Source organism: Thamnophis sirtalis, unplaced genomic scaffold, assembly GCF_051295495.1.
Source record: "Thamnophis sirtalis isolate CommonGarterSnake01/CBP01778 unplaced genomic scaffold, rThaSir2_p1.2 scaffold_3, whole genome shotgun sequence".
Lineage (NCBI taxonomy): Eukaryota > Metazoa > Chordata > Lepidosauria > Squamata > Natricidae > Thamnophis > Thamnophis sirtalis.
This window is the reverse complement of record NW_028261383.1, coordinates 25,540,280-25,562,465: the sequence shown is the minus strand read 5'-3', so window position 1 is coordinate 25,562,465 and position 22,186 is coordinate 25,540,280. Positions and strand designations below refer to the sequence as shown.

Genomic DNA, 22,186 nt, shown 5'->3' with positions numbered 1-22,186 from the left:
TAGACGGCGCTCTTCAGAGAAGCAATATCCGCGGCTCCAAAGCAGATACTGTACATCTGCAGGAAGGGAGAGAGCCTTAGCTTGAACGTGTTGAGACGATAGAGTATTAGTTTGCTAGGTAGGATAGCCAACATCCATTGACGGTTATGGCCGAACAAGAAGAAAGGATATGGAGGAGAGGACGCGAAAGGCATACTTCCTCTTCCGGCTCAGCAAGGGGAGGATAATGGCGTCGCCGGAGCCTCTTGTGCCGTTCGGAGCGTCGAAGCAGCTTCTGGGAGGTGAGTGGTGGGCAGGTCGGAGGAGAAGCCGGGAGCAATTTGGGCCCTTTGGGTTCCTCGACGGTGTATGAAGCAGAGGAAGCAAACAGGCTAAAACGTATCGGCTTCTGCCAAATATTCTTTCCCTCCGCGAATTTTATTCCTCTCGGGCTGCTCGATTTAAAACCGTTGCCTGTGATTTTACCAATGGAAGATTTGGGGAATTTAAAAAGTCTTTATAGTGATTTCTGTTTCATGTTCCTTAACCTTCCATCTCCCTCAGTCTTCACACAACACCTGATTCCTTCTGATTCTATTCACCCGTTTTATTGACCTGTCAAAACAGAATCTTGTATAGGATTTGGGCATCATTTCATCTCTTAGTGTCCCACCTTTCTAAAATTAGATCAAAGAATTTGAGAGAATACCCTTCTGGGACATTTTGAAGACTGAAATAAACAAAGAGTTTTTCTACATACACAAATTCATAGATGTGTATTTATGTGTGCGTATAGGTGTATCTGTATAATCTGCAGTATTTTCAGGAATATTTTATAACAATTTTCAATGCTAATAATGATTTACACCATACAAAAATAAAATTATTGAGTGGAAATTTGAACTAATATTTTTATATGTAACTTTAACCTTTATTATTATTAACGTTAAAGTACCTTTTTGATGTTTTCCATGGTAACATATTTGGGCTTTTTTGGGTGTTTCCTCATGTTACTGCAATCATTTTTAAAGAATAATGAAACTAACTTATTAATATGGATCTTACAGGCAAAGAAGATGCTAAGAAGAGGTCTGTGAATAACAGAGAATGAGAAGCAGAGTTAAAACAAAAACAAAAAAATCAACATTTTTTCCAACGTTTACTTTCCTGCAGAAAGTATAAAAACTCTTTTCTTTCCTCAGAAGATAAGAAACAAGGGAAACAGTAACAAGAATTAAGTTTTGAGCTGGAAACAATAGAGTATGTTGGACACAAGGAAAGATCACATGTAAAGTCAAAGGGGATAATTTCCAAATTCAGAAAAAGTAGAAATCACTGGAAGTTATAGGGAAGGAAAATTTCCCTTGGAAAGCCAAAATGGGATGGCATTAATGAAAGTTTTTGTGGAAGGAAAGAATGGCTGAAACCAAAGTACCTGCAGATAAGAAATATTTTTGGCCGCCTCAAGTATGCAAGAATATCAGTGTTAGAAAAACACACATAGGGCCTATTGTGGAAAAAACAACAGATGACAGATCACAGATAATAATGCAAGAGGGGGTCCATATCAATGAAAATCCATACAAATGCTTCTAGTGCAACAAACATTTTACTCACAACATCTCTGGAGAGTAGGCCTACAAGTGCTCGCAATGTGGCAAAAGCTTTATACGCCAGTTCACAGTGGTGAGACATAAGAGGATTCCCACTTGGGGGAAAACCCTTTGAATGTCCTGATTATGGAAAAAATTTCACTTGGACCTCCCACCTGGAGATACACCATAGGACTCACACTAGAGAGATTCTGTATAGGTGTCCTGATTGTGGGAAAATTTATACTTGGAAGTCTGATCTGATGAAGCATCAGAGAACTCACATGGGAGAGAAACCATATGAGTGTCTGTATTGTGGGAAATGCTTCACTCAGAAAGCCAACCTAGTAAAACACCAGAGGACTCACATGGGAGAGAAACCATATGAGTGTCTATACTGTGGGAAAAGTTTCACTCAGAATGCCAGCCTGTTGATACACCACAGGACTCACACCGGAGATAAACCATATGAGTGTCAGGATTGTGGGAAAAGTTTCACTCAGAATTACAACCTTGTGATACACCAGAGGATTCACACAGGAGAGAAACCATATGAGTGCCTGGATTGTGGGAAAAGTTTTAGTCGAAAATCCCAACTGGTGGAACACCAGAGAACTCACACAGGAGAGAAACCATATAAGTGTCCAGATTGTGGAAAAGGTTTCTTTTGGAATTCTAAGCTGGTAGTACATCAGAGAACTCACACAGGTAGCAAACCATATGCGTGTCTGGATTGTGGTAAAAGTTTCAATTGGAATTCCGCCCTGGTGAAACACCAGAGGACTCACACAGGAGAAAAACCATATGAATGTCTAGAGTGTGGGAAAAGTTTCACTCAGAATTACGACTTGGTTATACACCAGAGGACTCACTCGGGAGAGAAACCATATGAATGTCCTGATTGTGGGAAAAGTTTCAGTAAGAATTTCAATCTGGTGATGCACCAGAGCACTCACACAGGAGAGAAGCCATATGAGTGCATGAACTGTGGAAAACATTTCAATCGAAATTCCCACCTGGTGGAACACCAAAGAACTCACACAGGGGAGACACCATATAAGTGTCCGGATTGTGGGAAGAGTTTCAAGCAGAATTCCAACCTCCTCATACACCGGAAGACTCATACAAGAGAGAAACCATATAAGTGTCCTGATTGTGGGAAAGGTTTCTGTCGGAATTCTCACCTGGTGCTACACCAGAGAACTCACACAGGCAGCAAACCATATGAGTGTCTGGACTGTGGGAAATGTTTCACTCAGAGTTCCAACCTTGTGATACACCAGAGGACTCACACAGGCGAGAAACCATATGAATGTCAGGATTGTGGAAAAAATTTCACTCAAAATTCCCAACTGGTGAAACACCAGAGGATTCACACAAGAGGGAAACCGTATGAGTGCCTGGATTGTGGGAAAAGTTTCAGTCGAAATTCCCACCTGATGGGACACCAGAAAACTCACACAGGAGAGTAACTATATAAATGTCCTGATTGTGGGAAAAGTTTCAGTAAGAATTTCAGTCGAAATTCCCACCTGGTGGAACACCAAAGAACTCACACAGGGGAGAAACCATATGAGTGTCTGGAGTGTGGTAAAAAATTCATTCAGAATTCGAAGCTTGTGATACACCAGAGAACTCACACAGGGGAGAAACCATATGAGTGTCTGCACTGTGGGAAATGTTTCACTCAGAGTTCCAACCTGGTGATACACCAGAGAACTCACACAGGAGAGAAACCATATGAATGTCAGGATTGTGGGAAAAGTTTCACTCAGAATTCCAAACTGGTGAAACACCAGAGGACCCACATAGGAGCGAGACCATAAGGAATGTCAGTGTTGTGGGAAATATTTCAGTATCAGGGCTAGCCTTATAAATCATGTAAGGTTACACATCAGGGGAAAACCATTTTAATGCCTAGATTGTGTTCCGGACAAAATTCCTCTCTTATTGTACAGAAGTTATTCCATGAAGTGTAATTTGATGTGTGTACAGAAATTATCAATATCATTTCTGATCTCTCATGCCAAGCTCAGATGAGAAATTAACCATTTTAATTTCTCAGCTGATTGTTTTTATTATTAAACATGAAGGAGGAGATTTGTGTTGGGAGATCCAAGCTCTTCTGAGCTTCCTTTCTGTGGACCAGTGCAGTTCCCTTCCACACAGGGATGACAGGTGAAGGCCTATATTTGGCCGGCAAAAGAAACCTGCCCAGGAACAAATTCAGCTAAGCAATAGAGATGAGCACTGACTCCTAGAGTAGGACATGACCGGACAGAGGAAACCTTAAGAGGAAAAAAGCCTGTCAAGTTTTGTAGGAAAGAGTGTTCCCATAAAATAGTTTATGAGAAATATACCCATAGGGCTGGAGCTGCAGTAGAAAAGGTTCATTTTTAAGCTCCTATCATCAAAATTTAAAGGAATGGACAAGGAGGATGCCCCTCCATCTCAACCAGTAGAACAGAGAGATGCAAAAAAAAAGGTGGAATAATGACCGTGCTTATAATGCACTATTGGTAGCTGACACTAAGCACAGCCTGCAATTTGATCCTGACTGGGCTTGAGATTGACAGCCTTCCATCCAGCTAAGATCCATAAAATGATTGTTGGGGGCTATATGCTGACTCTGTAAACCAAGACTACTATAAAGGGTCCTCTGGTGATACATGTGCCTAAATGCTATTGCTATAATAAAGAAATAGCTTTTAAAAGAGATGGCCAGTAACTTGAATTATACCTGTAAAGAAAACAGGGAATATGGGGACACTCATTACTGTATGCACTGCTGCATTCTTGCCTATTTGAATTTTTGGGTGGTCCAGTGCAGTGATCCAAATAGGAAGTGAACTATGTGCAAGTCCTCCTGGTCAAGAAAAGGGGCACATTGGCACACTAGATGAATTTGCATAGCCCTTTCCCAAGTTACGTCCTCCTCAAGCAGGAGCTGTGACTCTAGGAATACCTCCAAATTATACACCGGTTCAGTCCAGGGAAGTAGCAGTCTGTCCAGAGTCAAAGATGAAATGTCACCTGGACAGGAAGTGGGGAGGGGAGAGGCAAAAACACATGAACACTCCATCTTGCCAGGGTTGAATTGAAGTTGGTAGCCTCCGGGCATCACTCTGGCTGGCTGGAGGTACTTAATGGGGTATCATAACATGGATGGCCTCCTTGGGTGGTTTCACCTAAATGTTAAAAAGGAGGAGCAAAAGACTGAGTCCCAGGCTACTCCATATTGCAGACTCCTAGGACTCAGCCGCTCCTCTCCTACCCAACCAAGTGGAACCAGCTAGGAAGGTAGAAGATCAGGGGTAAAATTCAGCAGTTTCTGAAAGGTTCTGGAGAACGGTTAGCAGAAACTTTGAGTTGTTTGGAGAACTGGCAAATACCACCTCTGACTTACCCCGCCTCCCAAGTCCTTGCTGTTTGGGAAGAAATGGGGATTTTGCAGTATCCTTCCCCTGGAGTGGGATGGGAATGGAGATTTTGCAGCATCCTTGTCCTGCCATGCCCACCAAGCCACGCCCACTGAACCGGTAGTAAAAAAAAAATGAATTTCACCACTGATCCACCAAAATCCTTAATAAGTTTATAAAATGTGACATCTCATGACCACAACATTTAATGAGAGCAATTCCAGCTGTTCCACTTCTTCCAATAACTCCAGGACCATGTGGGTCGTTAAGTGAGCACTTCATGTGACACTGATGAAAACAGAGTGAATCGCTCCATTTCCAAACGCCTCATTTGCAAGCAGAGGAAGCTTCCGAAAAGTGATTGGGCACCTATGGGGTGAATTGCTCCATTTCCAAAGACCCAAACACATTGCGGAAGCTTCCTCTGCTTGCAAATGAAGCGTTTGGAAACTGAGCGATTCACTCAGTTTTCAAATGCCCAATTTCCAAGCAAATGAAGATTCCCGTCTCTGTCAAGTCTCTGTTTGGGTGAAAAGTGTCCCGGTGGCAGTGGAAAGGTTTTTTTGGGGGGAGAGGGAGGAGCAGAAGACGGGCATCGCAAACACTTTTTGTGTGGAGAATGAAAGTTTCTGGGGTCCGTGATCTCACAAGAATTTCAGGCACCCAGTTTCTGGAAAAGAGGATGGAGGTGCCTGAACTCTTAATACAATACAATAGCAGAGTTATTTTTTTAATTGAAAATCTTTAAAAAGCTTTTACAAATATTTACCTCTCTTCCCCACCTGAACCCATCTCCCCCCCAAACCTCCCCCCCCCCCGGACTTCCCAGAGCAAATACAGGGTATAAATCTTTAACAATCATATTCTAAAAGAAACTTGGCTTCATCGTTCATTTGTGCTTTGACTCCTCTTTTGTTAGGCTAACTATAAACAAATTATATCATTCCTTGTTTTTTCAGTCATAAACTCTCTGGAATTTCTTAATCCCGTATTTATTTTGAATATAGTCAATCCATCTTCTCCACTCCAGTTTGTATTTCTCATCTGAATGATCCTTAAGATATGCTGATATTTTAGCCATCTCTGCTAAGTTTGTTACTTTTAATATCCATTCTTAAATAGTAGGCAAATCTTCCTTCTTCCAGTATTGCGCCTATCCAACATCTTCTTAAAGACTTCCAATGTTGGGGAATTCACAACTTCTGGAGGCAAGTTGTTCCACTGATTAATTGTTCTAACTGTCAGGAAATTTCTCCTCAGTTCTAAGTTGCTTCTCTCCTTGATTAGTTTCCACCCATTACTTCTTGTTCTACCCTCAGGTGTCTTGGAAAATAGTTTGACTCCCTCTTTGTGGCAACTCCTGAGATATTGGAACACTGCTATCATGTCTCCCCTAGTCCTTTCATTAAACTAGACATAGCCAGTTCCTGCAACTGTTCTTCATATGTTTTAATCTCCAATCCCCTAATCATCTTTGTTGCTCTTCTCTGCACGCTTTCTAGAGTCTCTGCATCTTTTCTACATCATGGTGACCAAAACTGAATGCAGTATTCCACATGTGGCCTTACCAAGGCATTATAAATTGGTATTAACACTTCACGTGATCTTGATTCTATCCCTCTGTTTATGCAATTTGGGAGTCCTCCTGGATCTGCAGCTGACGCTAGAACACCATTTGTCAGCTGTGACCAGGGGGGCCCTTGCCCAGGTTTGCCTGGTGCACCAGTTGCGACCCTATCTGGACCGGGAGGCCCTTCGGATGGTCACTCACGCCCTCGTCACCTCAAGACTGGATTACTGTAATGCACTCTACATGGGGCTGCCCTTGAAGAGTGTTCGAAGACTTCAGTTAGTCCAGAATGTAGCCACGCGAGCGATAGTGGGCGTACCTAGGTACACCCACGTTACACCTATCCTCCGCGAGCTGCACTGGTTTCCCATTGGTCTCCGGACACGCTTCAAGGTGCTAGTCGTTACTTTTAAAGCCCTACATGGTATAGGACCTGGCTACCTGAGAGCCCGCCTCCTGCCATTTACCTCCCAGAGACCCATAAAATCTCACAGACTAGGCCTCCTCCGGATTCCATCTGCCGGTCAATGTCGGCTGGCGACTCCCTGGGGGAGGGCCTTCTCTCTAGCTAATCTGGCCTTATGGAACGATCTTCCCGTGGAGATCCGGACCCTTACTACCCTTCCGGCCTTCCGCAAAGCGACTAAGACCTGGCTGTTCCGGCAGGCCTGGGGCTGTTGATTTATCCAGCCCCATCCTAAGCTATGAATGTTGTGGAATTTTAATGTTGTTCTTAATTTTTTGTATGTTCCCTCTTCCTTTTTTATCTGTAAGCCGCCCTGAGTCTCTCAAGAGTGGGCGGCATACAAACCTAAATAAATAAATAAATAAATAAATAAATAAATAAATAAATAAATAAATAAATAAATGTAGCCTAGAACTGTGTTGGCTTTTTTGTCAGCTGCTGCATACTGCTGGCTCATATTGAATGGTTGTCCACTAGGACTCCAAGATCCCTTTCCCAGTTATTACTGTTGAGCAAGGTACCACCTATACCGTACCTGTGCATTTTGTTTTTGTTGCCTAAATGTAGAACCTTACTCTTTTCACCATTGAATTTCATTTTGTTAGATAGTGCCCAATGTTCAAGTTTGTCAAGATCCTTCTGTATCTTTAGCCTTTCTTCTGGAGTGTTGGCTATTCCTTCCAGCTTGGTGTCATCTGCAAATTTGATGAGTTCCCCATTTATTCCCTCATCCAAATCATTGATGAAGATGTTGAAGCGTACTGGGCCCAAAACAGAGCCTTGGGGTACTCCACTGCATACTTCCCTCCATGAAGATGCAGTTCCATTGAGGACTACATGTTGAGTGTGGTTGGTCATCCAGTTACAAATCCATCTGGTGGTGATGCTGTCTAACCCACATTCTTCTACTTTATCTAGTATTAGGTTATGGTCTACCTTATCAAATGCCTTACTGAAGTCCAAGTAAACTATATTGACGACATTCCTCTGGTCCACTAATTTTGTCACATTATCAAAGAATGCAATAAGATTAGTCTGGCATGATCTGTTTTTGACAAACCCATGTTGGCTTTTGGCTATTACATTGTTTGCTTCTAGGTGTTCGCTAATTCATTGCTTGATTATTTTTTCCAGAATCTTTCCTGGTATTGAGGTCAGGTTGATAGGTATGTAGTTTCCTGGACCTGTTTTTTTTCCATTTTTTTAAAGATGGGAACCACATCAGCTCTTTTCCAGTCCTCTGGTAGTTCCCCGGTGCTCCAGGATCTCTGAAAGATTTAGTTCAGTGGTTCTGAGATCTCGTCTTCCAGTTCCTTCAGAATTCTGGAGTGTAATCCATCCGGTCCTAGTGATTTGAAGTCGTCTATGGTAGACAGGTGCTCACTTACTATTTCTTCTTTATTTCAACTTGTGTTCCTAATTTGATTTTTGTGGTGCTGTTTTTGATAGGTTGGACTTTTATCCCTTTGTGTAAAGACAGATGCAAAACATGAGTTAAATAGTTCTGCTTACTCCCTGTTGCTTGTCACCTTCTTGCCACTTTCTCCCAGCAATGGACCAATTGTTTCCTTAATCTTTTTCTTGTTTCTTGTTTTTAACATGTTGGAAGAAGCTTTTTTTGTGGCAAGCCTTTCTTCATTGTGAGCCTTAGCTTTCCTCACTTCATCTTTACATGCTCGGGCTATTTGCTGATATTCTGCCTTAGTTATGTGCCCCCCTTTTCACTTTTTATACTTATCTTTTTTGTCTTTCAATTTGTCAGAGAGTTCTTTATGCAGCCATGCTGGTTTCTTTGGGGAGCTGTTACTTTTCTTCTTCATTGGTATTGTGCTAGACTGGGCTTTTGTAATCTCATTTTTCAAAATTTCCCAAGGTTCTTGAGTTGTTTTCTCCTTCAGGATTCTCATCCATGGATTTTTTCCCAAATTCTCTCTAAGTTTATTGAAATTAGCTCTCTTAAAGTCCAGGACTCTAGTTTCACTTTGTTCTACTACTTGTGTGTACATAATGTTGAATTCCAATATTGCATGGTCACTTGCCCCCAGGGTTCCTGTGGCTTCAACACCTTCTATCATTTCCTCTCTGTTAGTGAGAATTAAGTCTAATATGGCCGATCCCCTTGTTCCCTCCACTATTTTTTGGGAAACAAAGTTGTCTGCTAGGTTCATTAGAAACCTGTTGGATCTTCCACTTGGTGCAGAGTTTGTTTCCCAGTTGATGTCAGGGTAGTTAAAATCCCCCATTACTATTGTGGTGTGCTTCCTACTTAGTTAGCTGACTAGCAAAAAGTTCATCTACTTCCTCTGCTTGGTTGGGTGGCCTGTAGTATAGACCTATGGCAATGTCATTTCCCCCCAACCTTTAATATTGACCCAAATGCATTCAAGATAGTTCTCATCATTATTGTGCTCTATTTCTGTAGATATGTAGTTATTTCTTATATATAGTGCAACTCCACCTTCTCTTTTATTTGGTCTATTTCTTTTAAATAATTTAGATCCTTCTAGCTGTATGTTCCATTTGTCGGTTTCATCCCATCAAGTTTCTGTAATTGCAACACTATCATATCTGCCCTCTTTTACTTGAATTTCTAATTCGCCCTGTTTATTCCTCATACTCTGTGCATTGGTGTATAGACATTTGAGTCCATTTTGATTGACCCTGTTTTTACTGTTTACATAACCTGTGTTATGCCTGACTGCCTCTATTTTCTTCCACTTGTATGATTCATGCACATAGTATGGCACTCACTATTAAATGCTTGGTTTTGCTTGACAGCGGGAGTGATAACCTTACCCACACAAACATCTGTGTTACATGCACTGATAACCCTATGAATTTTAGATTGCTGGGGACAGAAATGCTCTGTATCAATTAATTCTCTGTCCCTGCTGTTCAGTTTAAACGTTTATCCAGAAAATCTGTGAATTTAATGCCCAGTAACTCAGTCCCTTTCTTGGATGGGTGCAAACCATCTCTTGTATAGTTTTTCATTGGACCAGCTGCAGACATCATGACTAATAAAACCAAAGCCTTCCCTTTTACACCACTCCTTTAGCCACACATTAAACTTTGTTACACACTGTCCCTTCCCATTTTGTTCCTTAAATACTGGTAAAACCTCTGAAAAGATAACCCTGTGACCATGTGATATTACAGCGCCCAGGAGCTTCCATTGACTCTCCCTCAAAGGTAAAGGAAGCTTTGAGGCAGAGAGGAGCCAGATCGGGTAAGGTAAATCAGTCCAGCGCAGCTGGATGGGAGAGGAAAATAGGGGGAATGTTGCACACGCTCTGCTGTAAGGCTGAACAATTGGCGTGGTGACGCAACTTTAGTAATTTCAGGGTTTCATTGTAAACATTAGGGGGAGCTTATCTCACAACTTTGAATGGGTGCTAAATAGCAATAGCAATAGACTTATATACCGCTTCATAGGGCTTTCAGCCCTCTCTAAGCGGTTTACAGAGAGTCAGCATATTGCCCCCAACAATCCGGGTCCTCATTTTACCCACCTCGGAAGGATGGAAGGCTGAGTCAACCCTGAGCCGGTGAGATTTGAACCGCTGAACTGCTGATCTAGCAGTAGCCTGCAGTGCTGCATTTAACCACTGCGCCACCTCGGCTCAAATGAATGAATGCTTGTGGGGATTACCTGTATAGGGCACTTTTAGCAAGATGGATGGAATTTTGATGGTCAGGGAGCGCCAAAAAGGAGATTGCTCTTGTTCAATTTAGCAGTTAACTGGGCCCCCTGGCCTTACTATGTTCATGCCTGGTGTTATTCTTGCCCCAATTTTTCTCCCTGCAAGGAGTTAAACTGGAGATGTTAGCCTCAGGATTAGCGGCATATAAATTTGATCAATGAAGAAATGCATAGACCTTCAGTGCCTCAAGTAACTTGCAGATGGTCAGCCTCAGCGGGGCAATTTTTTTGGAGTCATCTCTTTTTCCTCTGATTTATTTCAAATATTTACGTTGCTACTTGTCTTATAACAAACACTGGCTGCTTCTGAATCAGTAATTAACTTAAAAACTGTATTAAAACCAAATGTATAAAAACAAAATCCTGGTCCCAAATCAAGCTTCTGGTGTGCAGGCACCTCTTCTTGTCCCAATATTTGGGGGGAAAGTGATATCTTTGATGCTTTATGGAAAACTAGAAGAGTAAGGCCTGACCAACTTCAGAGGGAAGAGTGTCTCGTAGGACAGGGTCTGCAACGGAAACAGCTCACTTCCTAGCTACAATCCATGAGAATTGCAGCCAATGCCGTTTTGGTGAAGCCAGACTGAGAAGGGCCCAGTGACTTTCCTCCTGAACAGCCTTTTCTCTGGGTGGCAAAGTCAGAGCTGCAAGCAGAGAGTGAATTAAAATCCCAGGCTGCCAAACTTTCCTTGCCTCTTCAGATGAACTTATAAGTGATCTTAATCTGCAGCAATGCCTTGAACTGCTCTGCCAGGAAAATCTCTCATGGTTTTCTTAAGCATTAAAAACTGCTGTTGGAGGCATAAAGCCAGCCAGGATCCTAATTGTCCAGAAGAGAAGGGAATTACTTTTCCAGCCTCTCTTGAGCTTGGAAAAGAAATATGGATAATTCTCGGGTTGCAATAGGAATTGGTGCCAGAATTTCCATTGCTAAGCAGGGGTGGGGCACCAATAAGGAATACCCAGCTTGTTAGCCAAAAATGGAAATAAATGAAAATAAAACCACAGAGACGAGGGAGAAGTCAAGCTTCGTTCTTACAGCTTCACCAAGTTACAGAGGCAAGTTCTGAGGAGTTACCTTGCACACCACCTAGAGGAAAAAGTGGCTGGAACCAAGGGAGGTGCACTTTCCCCATTCCTATTTATACATCGTTTCTAGCCCCCTACCCACCCTCAAAATGGATCTTTCCTTTGGTTTAGTTGCCGTTTCTGGCAAAAGAAGCTTCGGGCTCAGCTCCAAGGGCAATGAATGCCCTCTCGGGAGACCTGGAAGGAAAGGTTTGGGGATGGAGCCTCAGGGAGAAAAGCTATCGATGAGCTTAACGGGAGTCGAATAGGACGTGATGGTCCACACAAGGAAGCACCGAATCAATGAGAGCCAGCATGTTCTTCCGCCATATGTCGCTAGATGGCGCACCACTCGCGGCCAGGAATAAGGTACCGTACAGCGGCGGCAGAGGTATTCTAGGAAAGCAGGAGGGGCTGAGCTGGACTGGAACGGGTTGATATGATAGAGTATTGTATTCCTAGAGAGTTTATTGATTGGCCCAGGATCCGTATTCCTAGAGAATACGTGGAGGAGGGGAGGCGAAAGGCAGAGGAACTTCCTCTTCCGGCTCACCCACGGGAGTGTTTTGGTGTCGGCGGAACCTCTTGTGCTGTTTGGAGGGTCGAAGCGGCTCCTGGGAGGTGAGTGGAGGGCAGTTTGGAGGAGAAGCAGGGACCAGGTCGGGCCCTTTGGCTTCCTCCACGACCTTAACGTGGCTGCTGCTTCTGTATCTTCTTCCCCTCCCCAAATTTTATTCCTCTGGGGCTGCGCGATTTAAAACTGCTGCCTGTCATTTTCTGCTGGGAAGTGGCAGATTTCAAGAAATCTTCATATGTTCTTTCTATTTCTTAAGCGCCCATCAGTTTCACGGGGAATGCGGATGCTTTAAATCTTGCATAGCATTTGGGCACCATTTCATCTTTTATATGTGCCCACCTTTCTAAATTTAAATAAAAAGTGAATGCACTTTTGGGACATTTTGCACACAGATACACCTAGATTGCCTACCTAGATAAATTCATAGGTTTTTATTTCTGTGCGAATAGGCATGCGTATCTGTGTGATCTATCCAAGCCAAAAAGAGAACATTATAATTGACCCGATATTTGAACTTGGATCTTGCTAGTCTGCTATATGCCAAATGAATCATAGTTAATGTTAGAACTTAAACTATGATTTTAATTTTTTCATATTAATATATGCCAGTGGTTTCCCCATTTTATGTGTTCTGCAGCCATTTTTTAGACAATAAGAAAACTAACTCATTGATATGAATCTTACAGACAAAGAGGATGCCAAGGAGATTACTGTGGAAAACAGAAACTGAGAAGCATCATTAAAAAGGAAAACAAGACATCAAATACATTTCTTTTGGAAAGTGAAAACCTCTTTTCATTCCTCAGCAGATAAGAGACAAGGGAGCCAATAACAAAAACTTTTCAGCTGGAAAAAAATATGTGGAATGGAAGCAACTGTTACTAAGAAGTCAAGGGGGATGATATCGGAATAAAGAAAAAGTGCAAATACCTGGAAGTCAGTGGGAAGGAGGAAAAGGTCCCTTGGAAAGTTGGGCATGTATTATTTAAAGCCTTTGAGGAAGGAAATAATAGCTTGAATCAACCAACCACCAAGTAAGAGATCACAAATATTTTTGGCCTGTACAAAAATCCAAGAATATCAGTGTTGGAAAAACAACACAGGCAGCTTAATGTGTGGGAGCGAACACATTGTAAATCACAGCTGACTATGCATAAGAAGATCCACGAAATGAAGCGCCATAGAAATATTTGCAATGAAGCAAAAGCTTTACTCCAAAAAGCTTCTTCATGATTAATGGAAGGACCCATACCGCAGAGAAGTGCTCCCAATGTGTCAGAAGATTTACAATGCAGACCAATTTGATGAAACAGAAGAGGACTTGCAGTGGCAAGAAACACTTTGAATGTCCTGATTGTGGGAAAAATTTCACATGGAATTCTGAGCTGGTGATACACCAGAGGACTCATACAGGAGAGAAACCATATAAGTGTCCTGATTGTGGGAAAGGTTTCTGTCGGAATTCTAACCTGGTGATACACCGGAGGACTCACACAGGAGAAAAACCATACAAGTGTTCGGATTGTGGGAAATGTTTCCAGAATAATTCCCACCTGGTGAAACATCAGAGGATCCACACTGGAGAAAAACCATATGAGTGTCTAGAGTGTGGGAAAAGTTTCACTCATAATTACGACTTGCTTATACACAAGAGGACTCACTCGGGAGAGAAACCATATGAGTGTCCTATTTGTGGGAAAAGTTTCAGTAAGAATTTCAATCTGCTGATACACCAGAGCATTCACACAGGAGAGAAACCATATGAGTGTGTGGACTGTGGGAAACATTTCAATCAAAATTCCCACCTGGTGGAACACCAAAGAACTCACACAGGAGAGACACCATATGAGTGTCCGGATTGTGGGAAAAGTTACATTCGAAATTCTGACTTGGTGATACATCAGAGGACTCACACTGGAGAAAAACCATATGAGTGTTCTGATTGTGGGAAAGGTTTCTTTCGGAATTCTTCCCTGGTGCTACACCAGAGAACTCACACAGGCAAAAAACCATATGAGTGTCCGGACTGTGGGAAACGTTTCACTCAGGGGTCCAACCTGGTGACACACCAGAGGACTCACACAGGAGAGAAACCATATAAGTGTCACGATTGTGGAAAAAGTTTCACTCAGAAGTCCAAACTGGTGAAACACCAGAGGATTCACACAGGAGAAAAACCGTATGAGTGCCTGCATTGTGGGAAAAGTTTCAGTCAAAATTCCCACCTGGTAGGACACCAGAAAACACACAGGAAAGAAACCATATAAGTGTCCTGATTGTGGGAAAGGTTTCTTTTCTAATTTTAAGCTGGTGGTACACCAGAGAACTCACCCAGGCAACAAACCATATGAGTGGCTGGATTGTGAAGTTTCAATTGGAATTCGAACCTGGTGAAACGCCAGAGGACTCACACAGGAGCAAGACCATAATGAATGTCAAGATTGTGGGAAATATTTCAGTATCAGGTCTAGCCTTATATATCATGTAAGGTTACACATCAGCGAGAAACCATTTAATGCCTAGATTGCTGACAGTGCTTCAGGCAATATTCCTCTCTTATTGTACAGAAGATATCCCATGAGGTGTAATTTGATGTGTGTAGATAATCATTTCTGATGTCTCATTCCAAGCTCAGCTGAGAAATTAACCATTTTAATTTCTCAGCTGATTGTTTTTAATCAAACGTCTTATTATTAAACATGAAGGAGGAAATCTGTGTTGGGAGATCCAAGCCCTTCTGAGCTTCCTTTCTGTGGCCCAGTGCAGTTGTTCCCTTCCACACAGGGATGACAGGTGAAGGCCTATATTTGGCCGGCGGAAGAAACTTGCCCAGCAACAAAATTCAGCTAAGAAATAGAGATGAGCACTGACTCCTAGAGTCGGACATGACCGGACAGAGGAAACCTTTAGGAGGAGAAAATCTTGTCAAATTTCATAGGAAAGAGGGTTCCCATAAAATAGTTTATGAGAAAGAGTTCCCATAGAGCTGGAGCTGCAGTAGAGAAGGTTCATTCTTAAGCTCCTATCAGTAAAATTTAAAGGAATGGGCAAGGAGGATGCCCCTCCATCTCAACCAGTAGAACAGGTAGATGCAAAAAAAAATAAAGGTAGGGGAATAATGACAGGTGCCCCACTGGCACAGCGCTTATAATGCAGTATTGCTAGCTGACATTAACCACACCTGCAATTTGATCCTGATGGCGCTTGAGATTGACCGCGTTCCATCCAGCTGAGATCTGTAAATTTTTGTTGGGGGCTATATGCTGACTCTGTAAACCAAGGCTGCTATGAAGGGTGCTCTGGTGATATATATGTCTAAATGCTATTGCTATAATAAAGAAATAGCTTTAAAGGGGATGACCAGTAACTTTAATTGTACCTGCAAAGAAAACAATCCAGTGCAACTTTCATTACAAACACATTACAGAGGGAATATAGGGACAAACATTACTGTATGTAGTGAGCACTTCATTGTGACTCTGATGTGGGAAGAAATAGGAGTCCCAGGCAAGGAAGACAGCAGCTGAGGGCTACAGGTAAGTGGGTGGTCTCCAGGTCTGCTCCTTTCTTGGCCTGGGAGAGGAATTGAGAGGCAACTGCTTAAATGCAGGACTCTTTAGATCAGCTTTCTACAAACTAGCACCCTCCAAAGACCTTGACCAAGTTGCCTTTGGGTAGATTCAATGGTGGAATTCTTAACTCCTCTGGAAATTGGCTCCTCCAATGAATTCTGCCCTCTAGTGAGATTTAGGCACTGCAAGAATGCAGATGGAAAAATAATATCTCCTCTGTAGATGTGTTTGGAGGCAATGTGGGTGGGCGCTTCAGTTTTTTGTCCCGTATTTCATTCTTCTATTAATGGGATGAAGCTGGCAGTCATTTAGGGCAGTGTCTCCTTTCCTATTTGCACATCATTTTCCCCTCAAGCTATCTTTTCCTTTGGTTTAGTTGCAGCTTCCGGCAAACGAAGCTTCGGGCTTAGCTCCAAAGGTCATGAGTACCCCCCCCCTTTTTAAGTTTTTTATTGTTTCATTTTCATAACAAATAATCCCATGTATACTGTTAGATAACCAACATTTTTAAAATATTGTTAGATATTTACATCAATTCGTCTTAACATCCCCCAAAAACTATTATTGGCTCTTCTGCTCTCCATACTCCATATTTGTACCCTATCCATCACTTTCTTCTCCCTCTCTCCACCTCCTCCCTACCTCCTTTCTTCCCTCTGTCATCCTTCTCTATTTCCGCCTTCTCCTCCTCTCCCATTTCCACGCCTTCTTTCTCTCCTTCTCTTCCTCACCCCAGTGCCCTCTCTCCTACCCTTCTTCCCTTATCTCTCTCCTCTACTCCACAATCTTCATTTCATTTACTTCATGTATTTCAGGTTTTGAGCAAGCTCCATTTTATGTTGATGGTATTTATAATTTCATTTCAATAAACATCTTTAGTTTTAACATATATCCTCATTCCATTTTTGAACGAAAAAAAGTTTGTATATGTGTCTGTGTGTGTATAATCACATAATTCTTCAAATTCCCACCTTCCCACAGTGTCCAGTTCCAAAATTACAGTTAGTTGTACAGTTAATTATAATTCCCAAGTTTTAGGGTTCTTATTTCAGAGTTCTGGTCCACCTTAAATTCTGATTCCTCTAAAGTGAAGAGGAAGAGAAGTGGGAGACATCTTGATCACTTCACTTTCTTTGTTCTTCCCTCCAATGAGTGCCCTCTTGAGGGACCTGAAAGAAAAAGTTTGGGGATGGATCCTCTAGGAGTAAAGCTATCGATGAGCTCCATGGGAGTCGAATACGATTGGATGGCACTTAAGGAAGCGCGGAATCAATGAGTACATCATACGCCTTAGGGTAAAACGAGCATGTTCTTCAGCCTTTCGTCGCTAGATGGCGCTCAACAGAAAAGCAATATTCGCGCCTAGAAAGCAGATACTGTACAACTGCAGGAAGGGAGAGAGGCTTAACTTGATCGAATTGAAACGGTAGAGTATTAGTTTGCTAGAGAGGATCGCCAACGTCCGACGACGGTGATGGCACAAGAAGAAGAAGAAGAGAGGATGTGGAGCAGAGGCGAAAATCAGAGATACTTCCTCTTCCGGCTCAGCCACGGGAGGATAATGGCGTCGGCGGAGCCTCTTGTGTCGCTTGGAGAGTCGAAGCGGCTTCTGGGAGGTGAGTGGCGGGAAGGTCGGAGGAGAAGCCGGGAGAAAGTCGGACCCTTTCGGTTCCTCCACGGAGTATGAAGCAGCGGAAACAAAGAGGGTGAATCGTGTTGGCTGCTGCTGCTGCTGCATATTCTTTCCCTCCGCGAATTTTATTCCTCTGGGGCTGCTCGATTTAAAACCGCTGCCTGTGATTTTACCAATGGAAGATTGGGGGAATTTAAAAAGTCTTTATAGTGATTTCTGTTTCATGTTCCTTAACCTTCCATCTCGCTCAGTCTTCACACAACACCTGATTCCTTCTGATTCTATTCACCCGTTTTATTGACCTGTCAAATGAGGAATTTCATGGGCAAAACAGAATCTTGCATAGGATTTGGGCATCATTTCATCTCTTAGTGTCCCACCTTTCTAAAATTAGATCAAAGAATTTGAGAGAATACCCTTCTGGGACATCTTGAAGACTGAAATAGAGTTTTTCTACATACACAAATTCATAGATGTGTATTTCTGTGTGCATATAGGTGTATCTGTATAATCTGCAGTATTTTCAGGAATATTTTATAACAATTTTCAATGGTAATAATGATTTACACAATACAAAAATAAAATTATTGAGTGGAAATTTGAACTTATATTTTTATACGTCACTTTAACCTTTATTATTATTAACATTAAAGTACCATTTTGATGTTTTCCATGATAACATATTTGGGCTTTTTGGGTGTTTCCTCATGTTACTGCAATCATTTTTAAAGAATAATGAAACTAACTTATTAATATGGATCTTACAGGCAAAGAAGATGCTAAGAAGAGGTCTGTGAATAACAGAGAATGAGAAGCAGAGTTAAAACAAAAACAAAAAAAATCAACATTTTTTCCAACATTTACTTTCCTGCAGAAAGTATAAAAACTCTTCTCTTTCCTCAGAAGATGAGAAACAAGGGAAAGAGTAAAAAGAATTAAGTTTTGCGCTGGAAACAATAGTATGTGGGACACAAGGAAAGATCACATGAAAACTCAAAGGGGATAATTTCTAAATTCAGAAAAAGTGGAAATAACTGGAATTCAGTGGGGAGGAAAAATTCAGTCGGATAGCCAAAATGGGACAGCATTAATGAAAGTCTTTGAGAAAGGAAAAAATGGAGAGAATGCCTACCAGTGCTCCCAATGTGGCAAAAGCTTTAGAACGCCAGCCCACTCTGGTGAGACACAAGAGGATTCACACTGGAGAGAAATCATATGAGTGTCTGTATTGTGGGAAACGTTTCACTAAGAAAGCAAATTTAGTGAAACACCAGAGGACTCACACAGGAGAGAAACCATATAAGTGTCTGGATTGTGGGAAACTTTTCACTCAGAAAGCAAACCTAGTGAAACACCAGAGGACTCACATGGGAGAGAAACCATATGAGTGTCTGGATTGTGGGAAAACTTTCACTCAGAATGCCAGCCTGGTGATACACCAGAGGACTCACACTGGAGAGAAACCGTATGAGTGTCCAGATTGTGGGAAAAGTTTTACTCAGAATTCTAACCTTGTGATACACCAGAGGATTCACACAGGAGAGAAACCGTATGAGTGCCTGTATTGTGGGAAAAGTTTCAGTCGAAATTCCCACCTGGTGGGACACCAGAGCACTCACTTAGGAGAGAAACCGTATGAGTGCCTGGATTGTGGGAAAAGTTTTAGTCGAAATTCCCAACTGGTGGAACACCAGAGAACTCACACAGGAGAGAAACGATATAAGTGTCTTGATTGTGGGAAAGGTTTCTTTTGGAATTCTAAACTGGTAGTACACCAGAGAACTCACACAGGTAACAAACCATATGCATGTCTGGACTGTGGTAAAAGTTTCAGTTGGAATTCGAACCTAGTGAAACACCAGAGGACCCACACAGGAGAAAAACCATATGAATGTCTGAATTGTGGCAAATGTTTCAGTCACAATTCCTCCCTGTTGAAACACCAGAGAACTCACATGAGAGAGAAATCCTATGAGTGTTCAGATTGTGAGAAAGGTTCGAGTTGCAATTCCCATCTGATGGTACAACAGAGCATTCTCACAGGAGTAAAAACATATGAGGGCCTAGATTGCGGGGAAAATTTCAGTTGTAATTCTGACCTGGTGAAACATCAGAAGGCTCACACGAGAGAGAAATCATATGTATGTCTGGATTGTGGCAAAAGTTTCAGTCAGAATTGCTATCTGGTTATACACAAGAGGACTCACACGGGAGAGAAACCACATAAGTGTCCAGATTGTAGGAAAAGTTTCAATTGGAATTCTGAACTTGTGGTACACCAGAGGATTCACACAGGAGAGAAACCATATAAGTGTCCTGATTGCGGGAAAGGTTTCAATCGAAATTCTAACCTGGTGGTACATCAGAGAACTCACACGGGGGACAAACAGTACCAGTGCCCAGATTGTTGTAAAAGTTTCGCTCAGAATTCCTACTTGGTGAAACACCAGAGAATTCACACAGGAGAAAAACGACATGAGTGCCTCTGTTGTGGGAAAAGTTTTATTCAGAATTCTGACTTAGAGATACATCAGAGGACTCACACAGGAGAAAAAAAACATCAGTGTCCATTTTGCTGGAAAAGTTTCCTTCGTAAGTCCGGGTTGATGATACACCAGAGGAATCACACTGGAGAAAAACCATATGCGTGTCCTGAATGTGGGAAATGTTTCATAAGGAATTCCAGTTTGGTGATACATCAGAGGACTCACACAGGAGAGAAACCGTATGAGTGTCCAGTTTGTGGGAAAGATTTTGGGACTAGATCTAGCCTTATAAATCATGTAAGGTTACACACAGGGGAGAAACCATTCAAGTGCCCAGATTGTGGAAAGTGTTTCACCCAGAATTCAAATTTTTTCATACACAAAAAATCACACTGCCAAAATTTGACGCATTGATTTCTTGCTTGATTCTTTGTTGTCAAATGTGTCATAGTATCAAAATATGAGGGAGGTGATGTGAGTTTCCTTTCTCTGGCCCAGTGCTGTAGTTTCCTTTCATGGAGTCAAGGGGAACTGCTGGGCAGAGAAAGTAAGCTTTGATCTGTATTAGGTGTATTTACAACCTTGAGGTATTTGTATATATCATAAAGGGGGATATAAACATGTATACTATATTATGTGTGTATCTATTTATCTAAAAAAATACAGGCCAGCTCCTGTTGACTTTGGGCAGCTTGCATCAATAAAAACCTAATACAGAAATCAATATACTCCACAAATTGCTAATGGTAAAATGCAAAGCCACCACATCTAACATGTACTTGCCCTTCAAGTACAGCTAATGCTTCCATCACTTTCATATGTTATGAAAGTAATGGAACCTGCCCATTCCATTTGTAACTCAATTCGTAGGAGTGAATCTCGTACCTTGAATGAGATCACACCCTGCTTTCGCCCAGGCATTGGCTAATTGAATACTCTGTTCAGGGCACATGAGGTATCTCAGGGTGGAGAAGGTGACTGGGACGGGAGGCTAATGATGGAACAAGCCCCCAAGCCAGAGGTGGCATTCAGCAGGTTCTGACCATTTCTGGTGAACCGGTAGCAGAAATTTTGAGTAGTTCAGAGAACCAGTAAATACCATCTCTGACTGGCCCTGCCCTCATCTATTCTCTGCCTCCCAAGTCCCAGCTGATCGGAAGGAAATAGGAACTTTGCAATATCCTTCCCCTAGAGTGGGGTTAGGGAGGAAATGGAGATTTTACAGTATCCTTCCCCTGCCATGCTCACCAAGCAACACTCACAGAACTGGTAGCAAATTTTTTTGAATCCCATCACTGCCCCAAACCCTCCCCAACCGACTAAGATTCCTCATGCTTCCCCCTTCCTGCCACGTCAGACTCACTTTGCAAAGATCTATCTCCTCTCTGCCCTGGTTTATTTGCCCTTGAGAGCGAGGCGAGTAGATGGAAGCTCCTGAGCATGAAAAGTGTTTGTGGTGCCTATCTCCTGCTCCTCCCCCCTCCCCCAACTCCTTTCCCCCATCACCGGAACACTTTTAACCCCACAGAGAACTGAGGGAGATTAGAAGCTTCATCTGCATGCAAATGGGGCATTTGAAAACGGAGCTTCCAGTCTCTGTAGGGTCTCTGTTTGGGTGAAAAGTGTCCCAGTGTTCGTGGAAAGGGTTTTTTTGGGGGGGGGAGGGGAACAGGAGACGAGCACCGGAAACACTTTTCGTGTGGAGAATGGAAGTTTCAGTGGTTAGAATGCGATAACCTGGATTTCGATCCTGCGGGGGCTCAAGGTTGACTAAGCTTTCCATCCTTCTCGGATCAGTAAAATGAGGACCCATATTGTTGGGGGCAGTATGTTGATTCTGTAAACTCAAGAGTGGTATGAAGCACTGTGTGGTGATATATAATTTTAAGTGCTATTTCTATAATAAAAGAAATAGCTTTAAAGGGGACTAGCTTCTTCAATTGCACCTTAAAGAAATGAATCCACTGCAGTTCGCACAACAGAGATGTTACATGGGCAACCTAGGGCCTCCCATTATTGTTTCCGCTTCTGCGTTCTGGACCATTCAAAGTTTCTGGATGGTCCTGTGATGTGATCCAAACTGGAGGTGACCAAGGCATGAGCGACCCGCGTGCAAGGCCC

The 22,186-nt window shown here is 42.4% G+C and overlaps 1 protein-coding gene and 1 pseudogene across 2 annotated transcripts; both read left to right on the top strand.

Moving 5' to 3' along the window:
• The first annotated feature begins 155 nt into the window (after positions 1–155).
• LOC148047674 (uncharacterized) lies at positions 156–4,404 on the top strand (annotated as a pseudogene). The gene is made up of 2 exons (XR_015696159.1): positions 156–281; positions 1,047–4,404. The product of XR_015696159.1 is annotated as an uncharacterized LOC148047674 (transcript).
• A 7,892-nt stretch (positions 4,405–12,296) lies between these two features.
• Positions 12,297–20,707, top strand: LOC106548134 (uncharacterized). Its single transcript, XM_087708101.1, is given in 5 exon segments — positions 12,297–12,418; positions 13,061–14,616; positions 14,618–14,764; positions 16,985–17,150; positions 18,689–20,707. Coding segments are annotated over 4 exon segments (3,117 nt in total). The 5' UTR covers positions 12,297–12,418; positions 13,061–13,603; the 3' UTR covers positions 20,480–20,707.
• The last annotated feature ends 1,479 nt before the right edge of the window (positions 20,708–22,186 follow it).